The 27,794-nt window shown below is 48.0% G+C and overlaps 4 protein-coding genes across 9 annotated transcripts in view; all 4 read left to right on the top strand.

Annotated features, from left to right (window-relative positions):
• Positions 1-607: 607 nt before the first annotated feature.
• On the top strand, positions 608-2,898 carry C1QA (complement C1q A chain). Its single transcript, XM_053452203.1, has 3 exons — positions 608-727; positions 1,430-1,591; positions 1,837-2,898. Exons 2-3 carry the CDS (start codon positions 1,432-1,434, stop codon positions 2,412-2,414), a joined length of 738 nt encoding a protein of 245 aa, XP_053308178.1. The 5' UTR covers positions 608-727; positions 1,430-1,431; the 3' UTR covers positions 2,415-2,898.
• Positions 2,899-3,404: 506 nt separating this feature from the next.
• C1QC (complement C1q C chain) lies at positions 3,405-6,485 on the top strand. Of its 3 annotated transcripts, none has more exons than XM_053452200.1 (3): positions 3,405-3,623; positions 4,282-4,480; positions 5,772-6,485. In XM_053452200.1, exons 1-3 carry the CDS (start codon positions 3,420-3,422, stop codon positions 6,329-6,331), a joined length of 963 nt encoding a protein of 320 aa, XP_053308175.1. In that variant the 5' UTR covers positions 3,405-3,419; the 3' UTR covers positions 6,332-6,485. The 3 variants fall into 3 exon arrangements, with proteins under 3 accessions (XP_053308175.1, XP_053308176.1, XP_053308177.1); XM_053452201.1 differs by having other exon boundaries at positions 3,541-3,623; positions 4,304-4,480; XM_053452202.1 differs by having other exon boundaries at positions 3,599-3,618; positions 4,304-4,480.
• A 2,683-nt stretch (positions 6,486-9,168) lies between these two features.
• On the top strand, positions 9,169-11,615 carry C1QB (complement C1q B chain). 2 transcript variants are annotated; one of them, XM_053452205.1, is made up of 3 exons: positions 9,169-9,276; positions 10,257-10,432; positions 10,566-11,615. In XM_053452205.1, the coding sequence occupies exons 2-3, from the start codon at positions 10,285-10,287 to the stop codon at positions 11,135-11,137; spliced, it is 720 nt and encodes a 239-aa protein (XP_053308180.1). In that variant the 5' UTR covers positions 9,169-9,276; positions 10,257-10,284; the 3' UTR covers positions 11,138-11,615. The 2 variants fall into 2 exon arrangements, with proteins under 2 accessions (XP_053308180.1, XP_053308179.1); XM_053452204.1 differs by having other exon boundaries at positions 9,182-9,276; positions 10,260-10,432.
• Positions 11,616-26,118: 14,503 nt separating this feature from the next.
• EPHB2 (EPH receptor B2) overlaps positions 26,119-27,794 on the top strand; it is a 68,203-nt gene continuing 66,527 nt past the window's right edge. For all 3 annotated transcript variants that reach the window (XM_053452194.1, XM_053452193.1, XM_053452192.1), the window contains exon 1: positions 26,119-26,285. In XM_053452194.1, coding sequence (XP_053308169.1) covers positions 26,228-26,285 — 58 coding nt within the window. In that variant the 5' untranslated portion in view covers positions 26,119-26,227. The remainder of the gene's footprint in view (positions 26,286-27,794) is intronic.

Raw genomic sequence — 27,794 nt, 5'->3', positions numbered from 1 at the left:
ACAGCCTGCTGTGGTCATGTCCCGGTACCCAGCAGCAGCCTGGGAGACCATGAAGGAAGCATTAGTGGAGAGGTGACTGCATAAACCTCTGGGCATATGTCGGAAGCTTGCCTGTGGCGCCATTATGTTTAAAAGAGTAAAACAAGGACGTGTGCAAAGATCAGGACAGGCTTCACTTAAAGGACACAGCAGTGGTCATGTGACACACAGAGGGTGGGTAATGCCAAAGGACTTTAATGACCAGGGGAAGCCATTCACTTCACATGATTTACTTAACGACACATTATGTAAAAACTGTCCCACTGTAAAAAGCATGTACCCAGGCTGCTAAACCACACGGCAACAATAGTCAAAATGAAGTTGTTTAATCTTATTGTCCAAATTAAGAGTAAGAATGTGCGGCATCTGCCACCATCCTGAGTTCTTTAAGGGATTTTGGAAACAGCACCTTACTGGGGAACAGTGCAATAGTTATCAAAATGGCCATAATGTCAAGATTTATTCAACAAATGAAAGGAATACAAGGGGGTTGTAGCCACAGGATTATGCTGGTGATGCCAGTGATGATGGCCGTGCAAACACTTCTCCATCAGGGGAAGGGAAGGAAGAGATCTAGAGGGAAGTGAAAGGAGAGGTCAGTATTAACCGAGCCTTCAGAGGAACATCTACTGAGCTCCGTCAGGTCCACAGACACCAGCAAACTGCATGTCTGCAACCAGTAACTAAGGTATGTTCATAGGGCAAATTCATAGGAAATCATCACATCGGTCCTCTTACTGAGTCATGGCTGCCACTTGTCTGAACGGCTCATACGGTAAACTAATACCACTTCTGTAGAGATAAAGTGGGCGTTAGAAACACCCCTGGACAGCCAAAGTGTATTTTTCGTTTTTATTCCCTTAGTGTTTGGAGCCCTGTGGCTTGTGGCTTGTTTTATAGATTTTTGGTTTATAGTGTAATTGTGACAGCGTCACCAAAAGTGTTCGTGTTGTGTGACACGCGCTCCAGTACCAAATATTGACTCACATACCAGTCTAATCATTACCCTTTAAGATCTTCTAGAATGACAGTAAATTCACGATGCTGGCAGTAAGTGGCCAACGACTTTTTGTGGCTTCAGGACCCGAGCTGTAGGTAAAGCTGGGACTGCTGAAAGATAAGTACAAAATATATCACATCACTGGGGGGAGACACCTACATTGTTCAGAGGAAGCCCCATCAAAGCAATCACTTCTGGACCATACCACTCAGGGATCTTACCCATCACTACACCACATGTGAACTGCACCGTTCATAGATCTAACCCAACAGTATAACCAAGCTCACTTGGGTCATACTGGTTAGAGCTTTATCACCTGCCCCAGTGATGTGTATGCCGTCAGTCACAGTTACTTTTCAGGGTTATCAGCATCATTTTTTTGTGTTGTAGAAATGTCCAGAAGAATCTTCCTTGTTATGGTGCTTCTGACCCTCACTGTGGACACTCACTCCCAGTCGGACGTGTGCCGGGCTGCAGATGGTGCACATGGTCAGAATGGGATTATCGGCCGCCCTGGAAGACCTGGGCAAAAAGGAGACAGAGGAGAGCCAGGTACTGCTTCATGATGGGCAGCTCGATTAAAAGGGGGTTTGTGGGTCTATGATAGGAGTGGAGAATAAGAGGCTATATTACAGGACGGGTACAAGACTCCAGTACAGTAGGGGTTCATCTTCTTTCAGTGCAGTTCAGGAGGAATAAAAGTCGGGGACATGGAATTTTATTCTCTAAAATGGATCCTTGTGTAGCCTGGAGTCATCATAGTCATAGACCTGATTATTTGCTGTTTTCCTTCTCAGGATTGATGAGCAGCAAAGATCAGCTGATTGCAACAAAGGGGGATCCTGGGGAGCCTGGAGCCCCCGGCGAGCCTGGTCGTATAGGCTACATTGGTCTGCAAGGACCTCCAGGACTTGCAGGAGATCCGGGTCCAAAGGGGTCCAAAGGAGCATTGGCAGATATTGCAAATGAAAAGCGACCAGCTTTCTCAGCCGTAAACCCCAAAGTAATTCAGAACGTGGTGGTCTTCAGCCAAACCATCACCAACCAAGAAAACACTTACAACCAGGAAACCGGCAAATTCGGGTGTGTGGATCCCGGCTATTATTACTTCACGTTTCAGGTGGTATCCAGCGGGGACCTCTGCTTGTATATCATGGTCGAAAGAGAGTCCCAGAAGAAGACCAAGCTACTTAGTTTTTGTGATGTGAATGCCAGGAACCAGCACCAGGTGAACTCTGGGGGCACCGTCCTGAAACTGAAGAAAAATGATCAAGTGTGGATTGAAACAAACCCCGAAAAGAAAAGAATTGCCAGCCCCCTGGAGGTCAGCAGCGTATTCAGCGGGTTTCTCCTCTTTCCTCCTCAAGACTCATAGCGCAATGAGGAAGATGCAGCGCTCACCAGGGTCTCATAAAAGGCGCGAGCCACGCATTTCACCGAGTGGCCTCCAGGTAAAAGTTTGAAATCCCAGCAGAATATTGACACCGGAAAACACAAGATCAGCTCTGTGTGCCTTCAGCATGTGTCGTGTATATGATTAATATGATTAACCTTTCCGTGTCAGAGAGGGGCCTGGGTTACAGAGGGGAGACCATGGAGTTACAGGAGAGCCGCGCATGTTCCCTCCTGAGTGATGCTCATCGCATTCTGTGTGTTTGATTGACGCACACTGTCTCTCACTTCATTCTTTGTGCTGCTGAAACATTTCAATCACATATTTCGTTTACATGTAATCAATAAACAGCTTGTCTGACACCGTTAACATTTTAATCATTTATTGTGACAAAGCCTTCAATTGCCATTTAAATCAGTTGATTGTATTCCAACATTTTGGTCAATAAAATGCAAATCCAAATCTCGTTTGCCAGAGTGAAGTGTTTCTGCGATAAATCATAGAATTTGTTTTCTATTTTGCATAAATACGTAATTAGCGGAACATAAATAACATTCTGGGTTCGTTAGGCTAAGCATGTTAATGAACTTCATTTGTAAACACATTGTAGATGAGGCAGACGTATTTCCTTGGCGAAGGAATCCTTCTTTGAGGTCGTTATTCTAGTACCTGTCCATGGGGCCGTTCCTGCAACCAATGTCATTAAACGGCATCCAGTGAAAATAAACATTTCTGTTAACGTGATCATTTCTTCCTTGTCTCATCTCATTTCGGGAGGCGCAGTAATCCCCCTTAATAATCCGAGGAGACCCTGGCCTCTGCGTGTAAAGGAATCAGCGGAAGCGTGAACCTGCGCTGTCTGTGTCACCCCGTGTTCCCTGCCAACAACCCATTTCCACTTTTTCTCCTATAAAAAAGCTGATCTTGCAGTTTTCCTCCTTGGGTGCAGAAAGCAGAAGAGAGCAGGTTTGGCGTTTAACCCTTTGTATGCTGTTGCGCTGTCAGCCCAGCAGAATTCAGAGTCATTTACGGGAAAATGCAGAAGAAACGGGATGTGAAAGTTGCCTCTTGACGGGGAGCGGGGCCACGTCTTCCTCAAACGAGTCAGAAAAAACATCTTGGTTAGTGAGCGCTCAAAATCAAGCCAGTGAGATCCGTGTCCTGGGAGAGACGGATACAATCCGGGGTAAGGTAAGAAAATAAACCAATTTATCACGGAATCCAAGGAAACAGGACATGCAGGTCCCTAAAGCCCTGCAACGTCATCGGGTAAATAATGAATACAGGTACGGACTGAGCTTAGGTGGGTGTGCTGGGAGCTTTCCATATGAAGATGGGCGAGGGAATGAAATGACTAGCATTATACGGGTGTAAACATGGTTTAGATATGAATGAGAAGAGCAGTGTTGGCATTACCATGTACTGCTGATTTAGGCCCCCATTTCAAGCCCCAAGGCTTTGTCACTGATACCCCCCACACTGCCTCTCACCCTTTCTCCGTTCCTTATGTCTGTCACCCCATACCCTCAAGATTGTAAGCTTGCGAGCCAAGCTTCTCCACCTAATGTATCGGTTTGTCTTAGTCTGGCAATTCGCGTCTTGTCGCACCTCTTGATTATATGGATTGTAAGAAGCGCTGTGTAAACTGTTGGCTCTATAGAAATAAAAGATAATAATCATAATAATTACATATTTGCTTCGTCATTCTAAAAGAAATGCCCAAGACATGGGAAGTGAAGGCCACTTATCATTTCTGACACCTGGCCCCATTTATCATTTGCTTAGTAAATCTGAGGAAGGGAGATACATCAGGATTATGTTGATGCTTTCTGATCTTATTCTGGAATAGCTGAACGTGAACCTCGTTCCAGGAGAATCAGCCAAGAAGAAGATGCTCCTGGCAGTGGCCATCGTTTTCCTGACACTGGCAAACACCGTGCGATGTGTAAACTCTCCATGCCACTCGGCCATGCCAGGCATGCCAGGCATTCCCGGGATCCCCGGTAAAGATGGAAGAGACGGCCAGAAAGGTGCCAAAGGTGAATCGGGTAAGTGCCGCTTCTCCGTATCTGTCCCATGACATCACATGGAAATGGATACTTTCTTGTCAGTCTTCGGTCCTTGAGTTCTTGCCCAGTTTGGTAGATCCTACATGTGATGCCCGGGCTTAGGTGCTCCGGTAAGAAATACTTAGACTGGGTCTAGGAACCCATTGGAATGGCTCGGCCTCCTCACCCAACACAGAGGGCCGGAAAGTCTTTAGAATCAACATAAACTGCTATTAATCAGAGCCGAGACGCTCGAGGCCTTATCTCGTTAATAAGCTAAGCAATGTCCTGATGTTCAGAAACCACAGAATATTTTGATTAGTGAGCCCGTTTACAGACGACACGAAGAAGGGAAATGTTGTATCAAGTTGCGTAAAAAATAAGAGACATTTGTAGGAGAGCATTACCGCAGACAGACGTCAGGGCGAGAAACCTCCAGAGCCGAGATACGATAAACCATGGAAATACAATCTGTTGTTCTTACAGAGTCTGTTCCAAAACACGGGTCTCAGGTTCGGTGTAAGAGGGAGACTGCCGTGTCAATAAATGAAAATAAAATGTCAACACAACCAAAGTGCAAATCAGTCCCAGATGTACAGCCTTGGTGAGGGGCCGTAGATCCCCCAAGAAAATGCTATGGAGCCCTACATTTTTAACATTTCCAATTTGGGCCTAACTACGTTTAGTTTTTACTATATATTTTTGCTTTACTGAGAGTGTGGTGGATAACTGGAACAGCCTCCCGGGAGAACTGGTAGAGGCTAATAAAGTGAGGGAATGTAAACATGCATGGGATAGGGCATATGGCTCCTGAATCTAAGACGAGAACAAGGACTGATTAAGGTTTAAGTCGTTAGCTGAGGCGACGAGATGAGCTAAACAGGGCTCTGGGTTTACAAATAGGAGGTTTGTGGTTTAACCCCTTCAGGACCGGCGTTGGCAAACTGCGTCTTCCAGTTTTTTTAAAAAATATTTAAATTCCGTGCTCGTGATTCGCTGCACGGAATTGAGGGGGAGTGGCTGCTACGGATCGCTGGGGACACCCAGCAGACAGCCGCCCCTCACGATCCCAGCGTTCATAGCGACGCTGGATTGCGCATCATCGATGGCGTACCTGGTGCGTCCCGGTCTGTCGGTGACCTTTGACCCGGAAGTACCAGGTACATCCGGGTCTTGAAGGGGTTAAGGCGAGTTACGAGATGTACGTTGGATGAAAGGCGATGAGTGATTTTGATCCAGCTTTTCATTTTAAACCCATTGTTAGTTTAACGAGTCCTTTGTGTTCAAACAGGAATCCCAGCAAGTGCACTCGGACTGAATGAACTGAAGGGTGAAAAAGGTGTGAAAGGGTCTGTCGGTCCAAAAGGAAAGAGTGGCCCTATGGGTCCCCCAGGGCCTCGAGGGGATAAGGGTTTAGTAGGCCTACAAGGAGAAGGCGGAGTGCCTGGTAATCAGAAGCGCCAGCACCAATCCGCCTTCACCGTGGCGAGGAAAACGGCACAACTTCCGAGCAAGAACAACCCCGTCATCTTCAACATCGAGATCACCAATGACCATAAGGATTATGATGTCACCACGGGGCAGTTCACCTGCCGGACTTCAGGACTCTACTACTTTGTATACCATGCCTCTCAGTCGTCCAATCTGTGCATCTCTCTGTATGTCGACGGCGAGACCAAAGCTAGCTTCTGCGACCACATGTCCAACACCCACCAGGTGACATCGGGAGGAACCCTCGTCCAGTTACTCAAGGGCCAGCAGGTATGGTTGGCCGTCAACGACTACAATGGTATGATTGGGGTGGAGGACAACGACAGCGTATTCTCAGGGTTCCTGGTTTTTCCAGATTAGACCCAGCATTTTATTAAAGGGGGGCGCTTTGACATATACACAGAAGCCCCAACAAAGAATCATTTTCCTTCTCAAGACACGAGTAATAATCATTTTCTCTGCGTTTCTTTTAATATCTGTTAAATCTGTAAAATAAAAACAATTCCAATCTGCATTTCTGAATGTGTTTCTCAGACGGATTCTATAAATAAAGTGAAACTATGCAATCAAACTGCAGAGCATTAATGAAGACGCATTGAGCGCCTCAGTCTGTCCTGTGATTGATAGATATTAGACATGCCTGGTCCGGGGTCTGATCGCGCAGGGTCTAACGCCTCCCCGACTCCTCACCCAAAATCATATTCCCAGTAATACATAATAAGCGCCCAACGAAAAGCCTCCTCAGCTAGCGGGTGAAACCGGTACTGATAGGGGAACGATTGTGAGATTCATTTACCAGGAACGCCCCTGAGACGCCGGGATTTGGCTCTGAACTCTGGGTATCGATCAGCTTCGGTCTGCGTTGTACGCGGTGGAGTCATCAGAGGAAGCTTGTTATCCTGCAGGAGGGAACGCAAGATCACAGACGTCACGTAGACCACGTCCATGAGGGCTCAGCCGTGGGCAGGTATCCCTGGTCTGATGTGTTGCGGCTCCACGTTTCACACCAGTTATCATCGGTGCAGCTGCGCTGGTCCTTACGATTGAGTGTTTTATGAACGTTTCTGTACCAGTAATAGATATATTGGAATTTATCAGCAGCTTGGTTCTGGCATCTACACCAACAGATTTACTTACCAAACACACAAAGCAAGAAGTGCACTTTATTCATCTCGCTGATATTTGCCACAAAGCCCACGCCATGTGTTATTTTCTCAATTTACTATGGATTGCAAGCTCTTGGCACCAGAGCCTTGCTCTGCATCTAATAGTCTTTGCTATTAGATAAAGCCAGTCCGATGTGTTTAGCGCTCGGTATGAGCGCAGATTCCTATCTTTGATGAAACGCACGCTTGCTCATATAAACGCGTGCCTCCTGCAACCTGATTTCTTCTAAATGATAGGAGGCTGATTTATGATTATTCTGATATACAGAGCCCGGGTCAAAGTCTGGTGTAGAAAGGTGTCCTTTGCTGGAGGCCATTCCCCCCCCCTCCGCGTCCCCGACTCCTACATAATCCCCCCGCCTGCCCCCGGGTAACTTCCCCCGCGCAGACCCCTGTGTATATTTTCCTAGCTCGGAGCACATGGCATTAGTTAGCCGCTCGGCACATTCGATCGCGTCACCCTGACCCTGCGCATGAGATTAAACACAACACCCTGTTTTTTTTTAATCTAAAAGTTAATTAAATTATTGAAACAGCAAATTTATTTTGCTCTACAGAGAAATCTTACGAGATTCACATGTTCTGCGAGTGAAAATATAAAGAATCCAACCAGGGTGTGAATATTCCAGTAAAATATCATCAGCGGCAGCAGCCAGAAAAAGTCCAAACAGGATGCGCAGGTTCGGCCGAAACAGAGAAACGCCGCCGGGTTTCATGAATTAAAAAACATTTTGCTTATCTATTCCGCGCATGCTTCAGCCCTTATAACAGCGGACGTTCCCTCCACAACCGTTACAGCTATCGTGGGGTATCAATCACGCGTGTCCCTCATCACGGTACATAAAGGGTAAATTGTGTCAGCGCCAGAAGCCGTGAGACCACGGCTCTCATCTCCCCAAGACTCATCTGATTAAAAGGAGATGACAGAGCGCAGTGTGACCGCCAGGAACGGCTCGGAGGAATGCGTTTAATCAATCCCCCCGACCACAAGAGACGTCTTCGTGACTCAGGAAATCACAACAGCCAAGGCAACGGATGGTGGAAACCTCTCCGATCCGGGGGCGATCTCAGCATCGCTAACGCAAATTACACCAAGCGTCTTCATACCCCCATTACTGGTGAAAACGGCCTAAACTCCTACCCCTTGTGCTAAATCAATAGGAGAGCCCGGCGTCTCGGGGTGAGGACGCGGGGCTTTTCTCCCACGGCTCTGCCACGCTGATTGCTGACCCGTCCTCGCACTGTTTATAGTGTAAAACGTGGTGAATAACAGCATTTCTAAGGCCGCAGCTCATCATGCGCAGCTCTCTGCGGTTGGGATTAGTTTGCGAAGTCTCCTAATCCCGTCAGCTCCTCGGCGCTCGGCAGACGTCACTCACTCTCCGCTTTGATGCGAGTGTAAACCTGTCTGAAAGGAGCAGGAAGGCAGTGAATCATTCCTGCGCGGCCGAGGGGAAAACGCAGACCCCGTAAACAACGTATTCAAATGTAATTCGGGAATCAAGCGATGCCGCCAGATGGTTCTGACCTCACCATAAACGAGCCGCGTTTTAACTAAACACTCGACAGAAACGCCACGAATAGTGAAAAAAGACACATGACATTACAGAGCATGCGCGTAGAATCACGCATTATTAACACCGGCTCCGTACCGCGAGCGCCTCGAATTTCAGGGAATGAAGGATTTTAGTTAACTCTTTAAATCCTACCAAGACATCAGTCTTTGTTATTCATCTTCCCTGGCCTTCCACCAAGCCCTTGGTCACATCTCCTACCCCGTATTATATTCCCCATCTCCTTACTCCCCGGGGCATTACTTTACCCTCTGCTTCTTGGCTCTGTTGCCATTACTTTTAGCCCCTGCCTGTACTCCGTCATAAATTGGCACAGTTAAGGGAATTAAGCCCAAAGTGTCGCGTATAACGCAATAAAAAAAAAAATTATAGTCGAAAGAGGAAGAAAGTGAAATAGGATGTGAAACTGTCGCCGTACACAAATAACGGCCCCGGAGCGCTCACGGTTTTGGAGACAATCTCAGGAAATGTCTCGTAACTTCTGCTTTTCCCAACACTCTGTGTTTTGTGCCAACGTGAAACCATTTAATATCCTTACACCGGCGGCTGGATCGGCAGGAGAGAGGTAAGAGGCACAATGGGGAAAGGGTATTAAGCTGGGACGGGGAGCAAAGTGACTCCAAGGCAGGGGGCTCAGATTTTCCTGGGGTGCTGGAGGTGACCGCCTTCCTATCCACAGCCCAGAGACTGCTCAGTACTTACAAGCTGTCAGTGAAAACGCTCCGGTGTCCGTGTCACCCATGTTACATCAGGACCGTCTCCCCTGAAAGCATCCATGTGTCCGGAGTCAGGTCTCTGGCCTCTAACTGAAACACCTCCTCCAGGTCGTTTCAAGAACCCCCTAAATGCACCAGGCTTTGCTGTCTCTTTCTTGGGACCCCGTGCTAGAAGCATTAAAGACAAGCCCTGGATAATAAGAGGAAGGGCTGCATGACTGGGCCTATATTTAACTAGAAGCGTGCTGGCCAGGTTTTAAGGGTCATGTAAGGGACATCCTATGGGGTCCCATATCCTCTTAGGGGTGGGGTTTTTTGGTGGCTATTTAGGGGACCCTTTTTCCCGCCACTGATCAGAAATTCTGTTAATCAGAGTGACAAACCAAAGTATTTCCCGCCCTCCCTCCCCAATTTTTTCTGTTCTAACTGTATGTGGTGTACGGCAGTATTTTGAGATAGGTATGCTGAATTTACGATTGGTTGTTATGCCAACATTCATGTTTAACTGGTTTTCTCCACGGGTTCAGTCCCTGGGGGAACTTTCGAAGGGTAGGGTGTTCCGACCCAACGGTCTCCGTTTGGAATTTGGCGGGATATCCCTACAAGATGTTGTTTGGTTATGGTTTTTTACATGTTATTAATGCATAACCTATCTCTTGTTTTATTAATATTTAATATATTTTCTTGAACTTGTCACAGTTAATAAAGCACTGTGGCCTTACACTTTTTCCAACGACCTCATGTCTCTTGTGTTTTTATTTCATGTCGTTTTCGCTGTATGTTAACATATATAGTGCCCGAGTCATGAAACCCCATTTGTTGCTTTTAGCAGAGGCCTTGCGGGTTGAGCCGGCAGGATGGCCGTCAGCCTGTTCATTGTATTGATGAGCGTCCCGCTGGTCAGATCCCAGAGTTGTGTTGCAACCTTGCCAGGTGTTCCAGGGATCCCGGGAATTCCAGGTCGGGACGGAGAAGATGGTAAAGATGGAGATAAAGGAGATGTAGGTGAGTATCCTCCAGAGACTCGTTTTCTTAGATATTTCCTGCTGAGTAGTATCTACACGGCTTGTAATCCCTCCCTGTGAAGAGGCGACCACTGCAATCCTAGAATAACCGTGCATGTTGTGTTTGGTGCCAGGTCCCCCAGGTCAGTTTGAAGGCTGGAATATCAAGGAGTATGCAGGTGAACCTGGCCCACCAGGTAACCCTGGCAAAGTAGGGCCAAAAGGACCCATGGGAGAGAAAGGCCTTCCTGGTACCAGAGGTCCCCAGGGCTTGAAGGGCGAGTCTGGGGACTATGAAACAAGTCTGCAGTCCGCCTTCTCTGCAAAGAAAGAGTCCTCTATAATCTCTCGCCAGGAGCAGCCCGTCCGCTTCGACAGACTCGCCGTCAACGTCAATGGACACTTTGACCAGAGGATCAGCAAATTCACCTGCCAGATCCCCGGCATTTATTACTTTACATATCACGCCAGCTCCAGGGGCCACCTGTGTATAAATATCATGAGGGGGAAGGGCAAGGGGGCCAAGGTCGTGGGCTTCTGTGACCAAGTGTACAACGTCTTCCAGGTGACCACAGGCGGTGTTGTCCTACAGCTGAAGAAGGGCGAGTCGGTCTGGATTCAGCCGACAGAAAAGAATTCTCTGCTGGGGATGGAGGGGGCAGACTCCATATTTTCTGGGTTCCTCCTTTTTCCTGACCCATCATAAAATCCTGTTTAATGGTAAAAGCAGCTTTTCAGGGCTCATGAGTCGCAATCTCTGGTCACTTTGTTCTCTTACCCCCTTAGACTCGCACTCACCCCGCGTTCTCCGTGAACTGCTATTAATCTGGTTTTTCTTTGTATCGATTTTCTTCATGATATAATTCCTAATCACAAATTCATGTTTATTTCTGTATAAATTGTGAAATTTTGTTGGGAATGTGCAGGAAACGAGCGCTTTACTCTCCTTCCACCCAAAATAAAGATGTGATCAGTGAGTCACGGGCCGGTGCTTATTGAAGGATTAACCGGGTATCACAAACATTCATTTAAAACCAAAAATATGGTGATGGAAATTTCCAGAACTGTAGCTTTCAGGTTTTTTGGGGTTTTTTTACAAAAAACCACAAGCCACAAACGAATGATATGGTAGAAAAAACATCCACTTTAATAAAACACGTCGGCCAACGGTATTTTTTCATTAATTTTCTATTTTCTCTCATCCACAAAAATGCTCCTTCGTGAAATCGTTCGCCAGATTTCCCATCACTGACCAAAAAATGCTGTAAGAAACCTTTTTAGTGGATGCGCGAGGTTCTGGCGGGAAACGCGCTCTTCCAGGGAGGGGCCGTCGCCAGGAGTCTCAGCATTTTCCACAACGCAGGGGCAAATTGTCAGGGCAGATTTTCCTGGTCAATGGGACAGAAATGACATAAAGGGGCAGATTCTCAGGATGAATACATTACACAGGGGGCCGGTCAGTGATTTATCTATACATTATACAGGGGGCCGGCTCACTGATTTAACTATACATTATACAGGGGGCCGGTCACTGATTTATCTATACATTATACAGGGGGGCCGGTCACTGATTTATCTATACATTATACAGGGGGCTGGTCACTGATTTAACTATACATTATACAGGGGGCCGGTCACTGATTTATCTATACATTATACAGGGGGGCGGTCACTGATTCCGGTCACTGATTTATCTATACATTATACAGGGGGCCGGTCACTGATTTATCTATACATTATACAGGGGGCCGGTCACTGATTTATCTGTACATTATACAGGGGGCCGGTCACTGATTTATCTATACATTATACAGGGGGGGCGGTCACTGATTTATCTATACATTATACAGGGGGCCGGTCACTGATTTATCTATACATTATACAGGGGCCGGTCACTGATTTATCTATACATTATACAGGGGGCCGGTCACTGATTTATCTATACATTATACAGGGGGCGGCTCACTGATTTATCTATACATTATACAGGGGGCCGGTCACTGATTTATCTATACATTATACAGGGGGCCGGTCACTGATTTATCTATACATTATACAGGGGGCCGGTCACTGATTTATCTATACATTATACAGGGGGCCGGTCACTGATTTATCTATACATTATACAGGGGCCGGTCACTGATTTATCTATACATTATACAGGGGGCCGGTCACTGATTTATCTATACATTATACAGGGGCCGGTCACTGATTTATCTATACATTATACAGGGGCCGGTCACTGATTTATCTATACATTATACAGGGGGCCGGTCACTGATTTATCTATACATTATACAGGGGGCCGGTCACTGATTTATCTATACATTATACAGGGGGCCAGTCACTGATTTATCTATACATTATACAGGGGCCGGTCAGTGATTTATCTATACATTATACAGGGGGCCGGTCACTGATTTATCTATACATTATACAGGGGGCCGGTCACTGATTTATCTATACATTATACAGGGGGCCGGTCACTGATTTATCTATACATTATACAGGGGCCGGTCACTGATTTATCTATACATTATACAGGGGGCCGGTCAGTGATTTATCTATACATTATACAGGGGCCGGTCACTGATTTATCTATACATTATACAGGGGCCGGTCACTGATTTATCTATACATTATACAGGGGGCCGGTCACTGATTTATCTATACATTATACAGGGGGCCGGTCACTGATTTATCTATACATTATACAGGGGGCCAGTCACTGATTTATCTATACATTATACAGGGGCCGGTCAGTGATTTATCTATACATTATACAGGGGGCCGGTCACTGATTTATTGAGGAACTGGCGGACTCGCGGGTCGGCGGAGCACCGGCCGCACGGCTCTCTCGGCGGGTTTGGGAAGGTTAATGTTCCCATGCAGTTTTGCTGCTCTTATGGGAAGCGGACTCAGCTCACATAAACCTCCTTTCTCTCCTTTGAAGGGAACGAACGCTCTGTGTTCCAGATATTAAATTACTCATAAAATATTTGGCCTGTCCCTGAGGCTGCTGCGGCATCCGCGGCCTCCACCAATGGGCTGCAAGGCACCAAAGCCGTGCATGCGCATGTCACCTCCTGTTGCAGGGTCAATCTCTCCAGCTGACGTTAGAAAGTGAACCAGATTTCAGACGGAATCAGCTTCAAATGCGGCAAGCGGGTGGGGGGGTCACCTCCAGAGACCCTGCCGCCGACCGACCTTCTGCAGGGCCGTGCCCCCCTACCACGTGCCGCACACCCACAGGAGGGGCATTTGTGCAGCAGACTACCTGAAGACTTGAGGATAACGGGCCCTGTGTGCGAGTCACATCACGCAGAATAACACCGTAGCGGGGGTCACGTTTCTTCCAGGTTCAAATATTTTTTTGGGAAAAAAGTATATCCGAGATTTTACAGGAACCTCAATAAGCGCTACGTGTCCCAGAACATTAACACGACGCATTTGCCCCCGGAAAATGCCCAGACGCTTACAGGCAGGGACACTTTCATTTAATACATTTGGGTTCCTGGATTTCACTGACAATTCACTCGGCTGAGTCCCCACGTCCCCGATCCGTGCTCGTCCTGAGTACCCGCTCTCCGCCATTTATTAACGGTTATTGAACCTCTTACACATGATAACAGGCTTTCCCCTTTGTAATGCATATTGTACAGCGCCCGGTATATGTTTGCACTATGAACATAGGTCACTAAGAATGATTCCTTTGTCTGACACGCAGCATGTGTATTTACACACGTGTAAAAGGAGGCAGGTAATAAGCCACCCAGTGCATGTTGGACATGTGTTTGCATGTAGTAGACACCCCATGTACTAAGCAGACCCAATGAAGGTTACAGGGTCAGCAGCATGACGCAGACCATGCGCGGCGGGCAGACTGCAGTCTCCGTACTGTGTGATTATATTGTGCGCGTGGAAAGGATTCTACCGCTAGGAACACAAATAACCTGCCCCATTTGTCATTTATGATTTCCAGAGATCCCCCCCAGGGGTCCGAGGCATCCCACCACGGTGTTATCCCAATAAACCATGTAACAACCACAAAGCGAAGGCAACGGGGCCCTGCGAGCTCTGTTTATACGATGCTTTCCCTCTGAAGTGTGCAGCCAGTGTGATAATGGCTGAGGCACATATGTAATATCACAGCTTAGAGACAACATGGCGCTCCTCGGGCCGCGATACGTTATAACTCGAGTAACACAGAAAGGATGGAGCGTAACGCGCTGATCTCCGTGTAGCTCATACTGTGATCCTAAAACGAGACATTCGGAGCATATACAGGGTATAAAGGTATATGCGGGGTATAAGGTATATGCGGGGTATAAGGTATATGCGGGGTATAAGGTACATGCGGGGTATAAGGTACATGCAGGGTATATGGTACATGCGGGGTATATGGTACATGCGGGGTATAAGGTATATGCGGGGTATGAGGGTATAGGATATATACAGAATATAAAGTATATGCGGGGTATAAGGTACATACGGGGTATAAGGTACATGCGGGGTATAAGGTACATACGGGGTATAAGGTACATACGGGGTATAAGGTACATGCGGGGTATAAGGTACATACGGGGTATAAGGTATATACGGGTATAAGATATATGCGGGGTATAAGGGTATATGATATATACGGGTATAAGATATATGCGGGGTATAAGGGTATATGATATATACGGGTATAAGGTATATGCGGGGTATAAGGGTATATGATATATACAGGTATAAGATATATGCGGGGTATAAGGGTATATGATATATACGGGTATAAGATATATGCGGGGTATAAGGGTATATGATATATACGGTATAAGGTATATGCGGGGAATAAGGGTATATGATATATATACGGGTATAAGGTATATACGGGGTATAAGGATATGGGTATATAAGGGTTATAAGGGTATATATGGGGTATAAGGATATAGGGTATATACGGGTATAAGATATATACGGGTATAAGATATATGCGGGGTATAAGGGTATATGATATATACGGGTATAAGATATATGCGGGGTATAAGGGTATATGATATATACGGGTATAAGGTATATGCGGGGAATAAGGGTATAGGATACATACGGGTATAAGGTATATGCGGGGTATAAGGATATAGGGTATATACGGGTTATAAGGTATATAGGGTATATACAGGGTATATACGGGGTATATATGGGATATACGGTATATGCGGGGTAAAAGGGTATAGGGTATGCACAGGGTATATACGGGGTATAAGGTATATATAGGGAATAAGAATCAGTCCCCTGGGGCCGATCACCGCTTTATCCCAAAACGCACGAACACGACAGAGCTTCCCGACGGGAATTAGATGCAGCAAAATGTAGATTTTCAGACAACATTGGGGGCTATTCTGCTGTTGGCACTGAAATGGTTATCCCAGCCCCCATATCCCGCGATCCCCTCGTTAGCCTGGCCGGTTAGGCCAACGCGGACAGCTGTGACCTAGAATCTGCTCCAGCCGGCAGAGGGGGCGGGGAGGGGGTGACAGTCACGGACTGCCTCCATCAGCACAGGTTGCCATGGTGATATGAGGGAGCTCCAGGCACCACAACCCATAATGCCTTGCTGCCCGCGCGGGCTCCTTCCGCTCTGTTTGTCACCAGTGCTCCGTATCCCAACCAGACAAGACCCTGTCCTTAAAGGGGCAGCACAGACTGGTCGGCTACGCTGGCCTCGCAAACGGGGTCTCTAACGCAGCCAAAAACCTGATATACGATGCAAATGGCGCGCGATGAGGAGAAGTAGCTGTAGGAGTGCGCTGTGTCGTCACACAGTCACTCGGCCTGCCGATACATTATTAGACGATTATTATGAGGTGTCTTATTCCCCGAGGTGACCGAGAGCCGACTCCTCGATGGGAATCAGGAAGAGGACGCCATTTTGCAAGCAACCGGGGTTAGATAACATAACCAGGAACCGGCAAACCCCCTATAAATGTGGGCATTACTGTGAATGAGGGCCGACCCGGGTCTGGCTCACCTGCCACCGACGGGACGTGTTAGTGGCAAGGAAAGGATTATCCAAGCGGCTGGGATTTAAACCGCTTAATCTGATTAAAATGTGTCAAAATCTTTTCAGGCTCATTAAAAAATGGGACATCTGGGGAGGAAACAGGGATTTTGGTTTGAAACGGGACCAGCGGAAGGAGCTCGCGGGTTCTAATAACATCAAGAAGCGGCGCTAGATGCTCTGAAAATACATTTCCAGGCTCCGCGCGACACTTCTTGGGGGTCTCTTGGGGTTAAATCTGTACAGATAAGGAAAAGTAACAATTGATTCTCACGACATCTCCTCCACCCCAGAATGTGCCCCAAAATGCCCCATCACTCATGCAGTATCCAGCCCACAGACCCCCACAATAGGGTTAAGGTTACTGAATATAATCTGCGAGGAAGGAATATGCAGGACCTTAAAGCCCCGTTTGTTTAATACCCCACACAAGGAAAAGGCGTCCTGGCATTTTGGGAGTAACAACCCTCATCGTGGCTCACATGGCTTTAGGAACGAAACCACCAACCACGGACATTCTGTTAATGCTAACCCTAACTCTGAAAGTGAATGATAATAATACAAAATCCTACTACTAATAATAATTATGTTAACATATGATGTCATATAAGCCCCCGGGTCGTAAGTTGTGACCCTGGAACCTTGCGGATTCTGCTGTTTCCATCCCGACTGACTTTATCTCCATCATTTTGTGGAATGACAAGAGACACAGACTGCCCTACCAGCCGCTGCCGCCTGCTAACTCAGCGTCCGGATCACATGAGTAAGGGCCGCCTGAGAAAGCCGCTAAGCCCCCGAGCGGCCGGAGGTGATGCCGTTCTACAGGATGGCGCAGGTATCGTTTCCGCACAACCCGGCTCTGTGCACATTCGCCACCAACAATGGCCTCCCCCCACTCCCCACCACGCTCAACGGCAACGTGGATTTACAAAGAGCCAGAAATTGGCCGATACGGCCGTGAAGGGTCCATTAACCAAATGGGAGTCTCATTGATTCCGGCGACACATTTCACGGCACCGTGTCCTCAGTGGAATTCGTTCTGGTTTGGGGAGATGCTCTGTCTCCTCCATTATTCAGTACTCGCCTATTGTGAATCTCCTCACACAGAAAAACAACAGCCCTGACAGCCTTTGTTTGAAAAAAATAATCTTTTTCTAGCTAAAAATGGCCGCGGCGCTCTGTGATGAGGTGTTTGGGCGCATTCAGTCAATACTTTCAAAAATACTTAGACGCAGGCATTCAGGGTTATAACGATGTCACTTTACACCGAGAAATGTTCATCCCTTGGGAGAATTTGAGATAAAACTTTCATGGGACATGGGAACTCGGAGGAACCCATTTTAATGGACTCTGTGTGTTCTTTCAACATAAAACTATGGATTTAACAGAGACCCCGGCAGTGGCTGTGATACTCTGCAGGATTTAACAGAGACCCCGGCAGTGGCTGCGATACTCTGCAGGATTTAACAGAGACCCCGGCAGTGGCTGCGATACTCTGCAGGATTTAACAGAGACCCCGGCAGTGGCTGCGATACTCTGCAGGATTTAACAGAGACCCCGGCAGTGGCTGCGATACTCTGCAGGATTTAACAGAGACCCCGGCAGTGGCTGCGATACTCTGCAGTGGCTGCGATGATATGTTGTATCATCACACTAAAGGTTCTTGGCAGCCAAGATCCATGATCTGCCTGACCCGGCAGTCCATTCCCCAGATTTCTGTGAAGTCAAACTATACAGCACACGGGGGAAGACGGGAAAATCAGAAATCTCAAATAAACAAAGCAGAAGGGCCACAAAAGGCAGAATGAGCATTCAGTAAATCCTCTTAATCCTCACAGCCGTGTGTGCATTACTTTCATTGCCCCATCTGCCGATGGAGATCTCCTGAGGAATGCTGGGAGAATGTCAGCTCTTGTGCCCTAAAACAAGCAGAGGCCACCAAGGGGATTACTGGAGAATGGAACAAGGGCTAAACTGAGAATAGAGAGAGTCCCAAGCAACGGAAAGACTGGAGGAGGGTCACAGGGTGACCACCAGTGAGGGTATGAGACAGGGGGCAACAGATGGGCAACTAAGACTTTATGCACACACCCAGATGGAGTTTGAACCTCTCTCTCCTAAACAGGGGTCTAGTATTCTCCTTCCACTCCCGTGCACACTAGATCCATATGCAGACCATCCCAGGTAAAGGTTCCATGTTTCTGGTCTCGATTCCACTGAACGTGTAGCGTTATCACCCCTACAGCCCATTCAGCCACAAAGCCAACGAATCTGGCCAAGTGACTAGTCCTGGACTGGCTAGTGAGTACAAGGGAAAATACCACAGGGGGATACAGAATCTACAGGGGCATCTGGTGGCATAAAACGTATGTAACAACCTGAGGAGAAGCCAACTGACCAACGGTAGAAAGACCAATGGACAATGGGCGACTTACTAAAGGACACCTGTAGACTGACCGATGGGGACCAGCAGATTGACTAATGGACTTCAGCAGACTGAGCGTCAGAGACCAGAAATGGATGCTAATTCATTTTTATCACGACTATCAGCGAGCTTTAGAGTCCTGAGGTCCGTGCACTTTGAACGGATCTGCTCTGGGAGCTTCTCCACCAAGTGAGAAAAGGTTTTAAGTGTATCTCAAATAGTGAAGCAGCCCCAGGGAGCCTCGGGCTCTGAATCCCCCGGGCCCCTCTGCTGTTCACGTCTTTCTAGGTGACACTGAGTGATGTCACTGTGGAGCACATAATCCTTCCATAACGTGACCTGTGCTGACCTTTGCTGGTGGTTGCAGGGTATGGGAATAGAGGAAGCCTGTGAAGGGGTTTCCAGGCTACCTCCCGGCGCGCTGCCGCAGCCTTTGCTTTCTAGAGGATTACGGCATTTCTTGGGCGATTGAATTCCACAATCCTTGGCCCCGTGCCCCGCAGCACACACACCCCGGCTGCAGTAATCCCCTCCAATACACGGCTCGAAGCCTACAGAAGTGTGAGGTTCAACTGAGAGCCTGTATTCTGCCCCTCCCGTGGCCCATAGCCAGACCTCTGTGTGCGTCTCTGGGAAGGACTCTACATGGGGCCGGCTGCTGCAACGATCCTTAACCGGGATGAGGAGCTGACAGTCACATTCAGCCGGAGCGGCAGTCACATCATATTTCATGACCGAAGCAAGGAAATTTCAGGATGACATCATTAGCATCTATTTCAGAAGTCAAGACCTTTTTAACAGTTTTCAGATTTATATGGAGACCGTTAACCGACTCTGAGAGTGCCGAGTCTGCTATAAAAAGCGCTGGATCCGGGGCCCAGGGTTCACATTGGAGCCCGATGCCGAGGAATATCTGTTGGTATAAAGAGACGGAGAAGGGGTTTGTTTCAGGTTAACACGCGTGTGCCCGCGGCCAATGCTTTGCGGTTTCTGGTTTTCCGTCCGGGCTGGGAAGACGCCTCAGACAGCGAAGTCTCCATTTTGTCTCCTCGTGTTCCTTGCAATTAAATCAAGCAAGCGCCGCTTGGCTGCCGGATCCGCTAATGCATTAGATTAATGAACACAGACGATCAGGCTGCTTTGACACGGACTGAAACGTGTTACCGTGTCCACGCTCACACGCACGGACCTAGCGTGGCTCCCTTGCTGTTTCGGGCCGGACCCATTCCTACCAAAAACCTCGCGGTTTGGCCCCAAAGCCCCAAGGAGGTGTCCTGATCTGGGCGGGGAGAGGCGGAGCAGCGGAACCAATCGGATTAGCGGCTGAATACAAATTCCAGGCGTTTCTACGCCGTGTATCCAGCGTGAAAATTCACTTTCACAATTTAAACCCTTTGGCATTTCAGACTCATTGAGTTTCATTTCAGCGAACCACATTAACCCTTTCAGCCTTCATTATTATGATTGCTTCATATAGCACCATCATATTCCCCAGCGCTGTACAATCATCGGATTTATGGAACACCGGAAGGAAATGCTTCATAACATTTTTGCTGTAACCACAAGGTTTTGTCAGAAATAATCATTGGTTTCTGAGACGTCACTATATATAAGCGATTATAATCTAATCTCACCTGGTGGATCCAGTCTGAGCTGTAAAATAACCACCCATTCAGGAAAATATTACAGTAAATCCGCACCAAAATGTTGAATAAATTGTGCCTGCGTGCCTCTCGGCCCCTCAGACCCAGTAACCCCACATGCCCGGCTCCATCAGGCTACTTCTCTACATGCTGCGCCCAACCACCTGGCACTGAAGGTGTTAAGCGAATGGCTTTCTGCTGGGCGAGACTAAATAGAGGCGAGGGTCCGGCGCCACCGAGCCTTGGACGTGGCCTTTCACGTGGCTCCATCTGATTCCTAACGTTTCAGGTAAAAAAGGGATTTTTCCTTAATGAGAAAGTAATGAGATCACCCGGCGGTCTCTTTGTGGCCTGAAATCTCTTTCCATGCTACTTAATGCCCTCTCTCGAAAAGTCTCCTTCACGCTTTAATTGTGCGCCTCGGGATTATACTTTCACTAGCAAATCTGATATCACTGGCACCAGCAGCCGATGTAGCGCATGTACTGAATGGCCTTCCAGTAGAGAAGGTGGGATTCACAGGGAAATAATCATGAACTGAAGGATTATATGTTTACGTGAAGCAAAATTCTGCCTCCATATGACGGGCTTCATTGTGACGCTAAAAAGGACAAGAAAAAGATTCCCATGCAAATAGCTCACCCTTTAGGATTTCACTGAATATTCAGCGACAGAGCCGACCAACAAAGCGAAAGATGCCCGTAATAAACGGCCGGGGTAATGGCGGCGGGTACAGTGTGAAACCTGCCAACAGAGGATTAAAACTTTGAACATTTAAAGCTGGGAACGTGCCGTGCCGATTGGCCCTTCTGTTTTGTCATTTTATTTGGGGGTATGGCTCAGTTTGGGAGAAATCGCCCGTTTTGCTAATTTCTGTGACTAATAGATTACTAGCAGCGTACGGAGAGCAGTCTCGGCACTGTCTGCTTTAGCCAGCAGGTGGCGCTCTATGTAATGGCAATTATAAGGCAGGCAGTCCATGGCAGACAAGAGGCACCTTTGTTACTCTCTGGGTGGATCAGGCCCCGGGCCCTAACCTGCTGCTTCCGGGCAGAGATAGTGGTTTCCCAGCAGAAGGGGACAGTGTTTCTTTTCTGAGTTGCATTAAAAACATGTCCCCATCTTTTGCTCTGCGTAATCCCGACTGTCTCGCGGTTTTCACTCTGTTTTTGAACAGCCGCCAACTGCTCAGACTTGGCTTTGGCTTTTTGTTCCAGTATTCAGCGTCATTCCAGCAGGTATGAGCCGGTGGACCAGAGTTTTGCTTTAAACCAGACTTTACATTTTTAGTCTTGTGTCCAGCCTCCGCGAGTGATATATAAGCAGCCAGGACATATCGACAATGTCTCAATTATTCATAGTGCGATGTGGATTCATGGGTATAACTCTGCACCTTGATAGCTGCAAAAGAAAAATGGGCACATTTGGTAAAGAGGATACCCTTATTGGCCAACTGAAGTGCATCAGATTGAGACCCGGTGAGACCCGTTATCGACAGTGACTCCCCTTTTGTGTTTCCGGCACCTATGGTTTCACGGGCTCCTTCCTCTCTGATTTACATTGGATTATCCTGCAGATTTGGCCCTAATCCGCCCTGGGTGAGAAAGCGAATTATTTAAGGGTTTGGGTCCTATCACAGTAAGGGGGGGGTGCGTGACCCTGGAAATGATACCCACCCCCCTCACCAGATTTCAGAGATCTCGGGAAATCCGCTCGGCGTAATGTGCAGACTGGACGATGTTATCCCTGATAATCTGGATAATCAGATAGTATGACATTCCTGTATTTCTGGTATTTTACGACTTCCCTATAAGGATTCTCTACCCCCCCTTCTCTCTCTGGTCGTATAACGTTAGGGCTCTACCCGCAGACAGAGGGTGATCCTGCGCAAAAGTAGACTTTAAAGAGAAAATGTTTCAAGGTCTCTGTTTCAGCCCTCTGAACGAACTCCTCGAGATCCCATTACTGTACGGAATATGATGGCAGTATATAAACTAATAAATCAATAAAGTATACAGCTACTACCACTCCTCTCTCTAATGACAGTCAGACCGGGGTCCGCTCCCTATTCGCTATCAGACCGGGGGCGGTTCCCTATTCACAGTCAGACCGGGGTCCGTTCCCTATTCACAGTCAAACCGGGGTCCGTTCCCTATTCACAGTCAGACTGGGGTCCGTTCCCTATTCACAGTCAGACCGGGGTCCGCTCCCTATTCACAGTCAGACCAGGGTCCGCTCCCTATTCACAGTCAGACCGGGGTCCGCTCCCTATTCACAGTCAGACCGGGGTCCGCTCCATATTCACAGTCAGACCGGGGTCTGCTCCAGATTTACAATAAGACATTTTGAAAACAAACTAAAAGGAGGGTTGCGTGGAGATCACAGGGTCACATTGTCTGCGTCCTACGGGTCGATGGCTTTTAATTCCCCAATTGGTTATTCCTTATCCTGCTCTCCTCAAACTCCCCTGTGCAGCTGCCATCTTACATCTTCTTTGGATTTAAATGAGAATAAAAAATGAGCTCCCAGAGGAGTCGTCGGATTGTCCAGGTGTCGAGTGTCAGCTCTGTGGGTGTTGAAGTGAAATGTCAAATTGCACATAATGCGAAGTGCCCTTAAATCGAACATGTTCCTCCTTTTAAAGCATTCCCCGCATGTAAACAATGCTGGGAGGCAGCCGACTCACGTGAGGAAGGGTTTCCCATATAATATGAATTAAAGCATACACTTATAAATGTTTCTGGGGTCAGGCGGGATCTCCTCGGTCATGCTAAGCGCATGCGCAATCAGAGGACTGTGTTACTAAGGAGGGCTCCGGGGACACTGGCACTAAACGAGGAGACTGCAGGCTGCGATACGCGATGCCAATTACCCTACTTTTTACAAATTGCACATTGCGTTAGAGCATTGTATGTCTCGATCCTTCCTATTCTTTATAAACAGGGAGTTACTACCCAGAAGAGCTTGCACTCTACGATTTCACATACATGCCAAACATAAGGGAATTATTAATCGTTACAATTGTTAAGTAAACTCAGGAAGGATGGAACATCAGCCAAAGCCTCCCAAGAAATACAAATCTTCTTTGAGTGAAAAAAAAATGTCCTGGCTGCAAAGGGTTTAATAACGATGATGTAATGAAATTCTCGGGCTTTCGCCGTCTCAGATTTAGCTTTTTTATTTCGTTTTCAGATCCGAAGCTTTGAAATGCACAGATTTGGAAGCAGAACTCGCTAAACTCACCCCATTATCAGGGCGTCTCAAAGGAAAATGCATGTATGTGAGCAGCCATCCCGAAATGACACCTGCAGGAGGTCATTCATGCCCTGGAATCCAGGTTTATTGGGGTAATTTAGAAAAAAAAGCCTTTAGATTCTGCATTCTTTTTGTAAAGTGTCCATTGTGGGTGTCTGTGTCACCGTTAACTGTTTCTTGGCTAGTGACATGAGACAGGCATTGCACCTTTTCAGTAGAAAATGGTTAAAAAAAATCCTCTCCCCCAGACTTTAATCCGAGTCTTAAAGTTTCTCTTCAGGCGGATCACTCATGGAGTTAGGAGTCCCATCCTCCACCAGGTCCTTCAGCAGGAAAATCCCCTGCATTTTACTTGCTGGTGATGAGATGGGGTGAGAGGACATTAGCGGCGGTCAGCAAGGTCAGCAGCTGCCTGTAATTATTGGAGGGTCTTCTTCCCCTGGGTACTAGGCAATCTGACCATTAAACCTGTGGTCTCTTACGCCATAAAGCCACAGAAATCCCATCCAAAGGCCGTCACGTCGACGTCATGAACAGACTATAGAGGCTTAAAACCGGCTCATTGTGTCAAACGCTAGAGGCGGAGGTCGAATACGAGCGCACGTCGTTTGCCAGGACTTCCTTAAACGAGAGTCTCTGTGTTTTCTTACTGGTAAAACAGGGACTTTCCATTCACCATTCTACTTCCACACACAACACACTAAGCCATCACTTTCCTCACTGAAACCAAAGCCCTCCTGGACTAGTAGCTGCCTCTGCAGAAAATCAAACTGAGAAAAGAGAAGGTTCCGCTCCAGAGCCACTGGATTCCGCCGAGCGGTTACCGGGATATCCCGTCGGTTGCAGCTGATTCTCCCCAATATTTAACAATCAGTTTATTGAGAGACAGGAGCCGAGCGATCTTTGTCTTTAGCTGTTTAAAGAATGAGTTCCAGTGATGTATGTGTGTGACACAAATGGTCAGCATAGATTGTCAGCTCTTGCGGTACATGATCTTGCTTGGTTTCATTTGTTGGACCTGTACGCCTCATGTGGTCCATGCTTTGGGATGAGAGAATATATCTGATTTCTAAACAATCCACAGAATCCGTAAATCCTCAAACCAAATGATTAACTCCTGAGCCAGGATTTGGGACGAACACCTGGGCTTCTTACATTCCCAAACTGAACAGAGTGTGGGCAGGGGTACCCCAAAAGTCTGGGGATATGTGCTGCGGGAACTGATTTCTCCAGGGAGATAGAGGGACATAGAGCAGGAAGAGCCTATCATTGGCCGGGTATTGTATCTGTCCCCAGGAACAATACAGCTTTTTGTCACCAAGCAGCCCCCCAGCAGAGCTCCATTCATCAGCCAGGGCCTGGTATTCTCTGCCTGGCCGACCTGCTGGTATACTGAGCACGCCGGCCAGCAACATTTTGTCTTAAACAAAGAGGGGCAATTTTCCAGCTATAACGCGCTAATTTGGGAGAGGGACTAGGGGCGGCTCTGGACAAACACTCCCCAAATCACTACTTTAGACAGGAGGAAATATGGCAGAAACAGAAAAACTCAGAATTCTTGTCTGTCTGAACGTTATCAGTTAAAATACCATCATTTCAGCCTCTCTTTTGTAGAAATGTTTGACAGCAGACGCTTTCCTGATTGGAGGGGTATAAATTATATTTGCCCTGATGGATAGTGAGTGCCCCCACCCATGCACCCCTAGTTGCCCTGTGACCCATGCTACCCACATGTTGCTCATCTGCCTAGGCTGTGCCCCCATCTGTTGCTCTCACATATTGCTTATAACTGTCCCCTGCTTGTTGCCCTATGCTATTCCTCCCCATTCTGTTGTTGCCCTCTACCCCCTGTTGTGCCCCCTTCCCCCTGGCTATGTTCCCACTGCTTGCTGCCCCCTGGCTGTGAGCCCCCTCCCTTTTGTGTGCACCTCTGCCTATTACCCCAGGCTGTGTCCCTCCTGCCCCCCACCCCCTTGCAGTGATACATTCAGAGACATTGTAGCAGAAATCTGGGCTTTCTCTGCTTGACAGACAGGTCAGGGATAATCCATTCCTCCGGGGGGAGACCTATTTTACCAATCTACCAATTCCGAGGTTGCACCTCGCAGCTGTCTCTGCCCCTGTTCAGGGGTCGGTGCAGTTGTATTTCTCCGCTGCAGGGTGTTAGTGATAGTGCAGCCTCTTAGTCTGGGGGTCCCTGTGGCAGCCCCGAGCTGGCTGTTCCCCCCTGTCCATAGTGCAGATGGTACGCTCCCAGCCTGGGCTGCGCTCAGTGCTCTGTCCCTGTGCTGGATGCTTCATTCTGCTGCTGGGGTCTGCGAGTGGCTCTCCTGCCCCCCCAGTGCTGCATGCTGCCCCAAGCTGCCCCCCACTCCCCTGGGCATCAATGGCTGAGTGGACTTTAGCCCTGAACTGAGTGGCCAGCTCACCATGGGTCTCTGCTGGATTGTGTGTCTGTGTCTGCTGCCCCTGGCAATGGCTGTGGAAGGTAAGTGCCCCCTTCCTGACAAACCTCATCCTTCTGCAAGGGGTCTGTGGGGGGCAAGGTGCTTTGAGTGGGTTATGAGGGTACACAGTGCTGCGCAGGGGAATATAGGCGCATGGGGCTCTGGGTGTTCTGCAGGGAAATCTGGGGCGCGCAGGATGTACCCCTTTATTATGGGGCCATATGCACTGCAGTCACAGTGGGGTTGCAGGCTGATTGTCGGGTGGTAACAGGGCACCAGGTAGATGACAGGGCTACTTAGTGGGGGTAGGAGATGGATTTACCCCAACATGTGAATAATGTGACAGGCATAGGGCCAGCGACCAGCTCAGGCTGCTGCTTGAACAATGGTTTATTACCCTGTGATAGACAATGAGACTCCTTTGGTGAGTGTCTGTCACTAGCCACTGGCTTTGCGGCTGTCGGGGGCGATTATGGCACCGGGGAAGGCGGCGGGGTGTTAGCTGAATTGCTTTTTCCATGTGGACCCATATACAGGGCAGTATAGATGGCCGTATGGATGTCCTGCTCTCATTGTGCTGTTTGCGGCATTATTTGGTGGTATAAAGTATAGCTTGCTGTAGATTGGACTGACCTGACATCGCATTCACTCAGCAGAATGAAACCCGTGTGTTTTTGTGCCAGTATCGGTTACCCGGTTCACCCCCAGCATCTCCCGGCACAGACCCTTGTTGTCTGTGTTGGCCGGAGAAAAGCCCTTTCTTTGGCAATAAGAAGAGGCGGAATTTATTAGCCAGTTCTGTGGCTGGCGGGGACGGCGATATTTACAGAGCTGGGTTTTGGCAATAATTCCGATATATGGCATGTGGCGATCCTGGAAGAACAGCCAACAAGGGCTGCGAGTGGTTTTAATTAAACCGACACGAAGGCCTCTCTCTTTCTTTCCCGTTTCTCTCTTTCTTTCTCTCTCTCTTTTTGTCGATAGAAGCGGCTAAAGGATGGTGTGAGAAGATTGTGGCGTTATCGCCGGGGTGATGCATTGACAGTTTAGTTTTTTTCCCATTCCGCATTTTTCAGGTTCTCCGTTCCATTTCCCATTCTCTTGGCCTCGGAACGATACATGTACCTGGTACCGACCGGCCAGCCGGTTATGGTTCTGCATGCACCAACGCGTGTGCCCATGGTGTGCGCGGTGGCTTGCGGTCTGTCACCCCACCTGGAGGGTTACAGTGTTGGGGGGTGGAGCAGAATTCTTTGTAAATCTCACTTTTACACCTTGTTAAAGCTTAAACCGGCCCCAGACGGAGGCTATTGTTTGGGGATTCCTTGCACGCAGATGACAGTGAAAGCAGACGGCGTATTCTATGTTAGAAAGCGATTGTTAATTTGAAAGCTTTCAGGCCGCAGCATACTACTACATTCCATAGCAATATGAGCCGGCCGGGGAAGGGTTAAAGATCACAAGTGTTTAAGGCTTGTAAATGGGGTGAATGGCTCCTTGTGGGGCTGTTCAGGTGAAGAGCTGCTTGGAATTCTGTGCACGGCTCCGGC

Source organism: Spea bombifrons, chromosome 12 (genome assembly GCF_027358695.1).
Source record: "Spea bombifrons isolate aSpeBom1 chromosome 12, aSpeBom1.2.pri, whole genome shotgun sequence".
Classification (NCBI taxonomy): domain Eukaryota; kingdom Metazoa; phylum Chordata; class Amphibia; order Anura; family Pelobatidae; genus Spea; species Spea bombifrons.
Note: the sequence above shows the minus strand (reverse complement) of the source record. Positions and strands in the feature narration are given on the sequence as shown.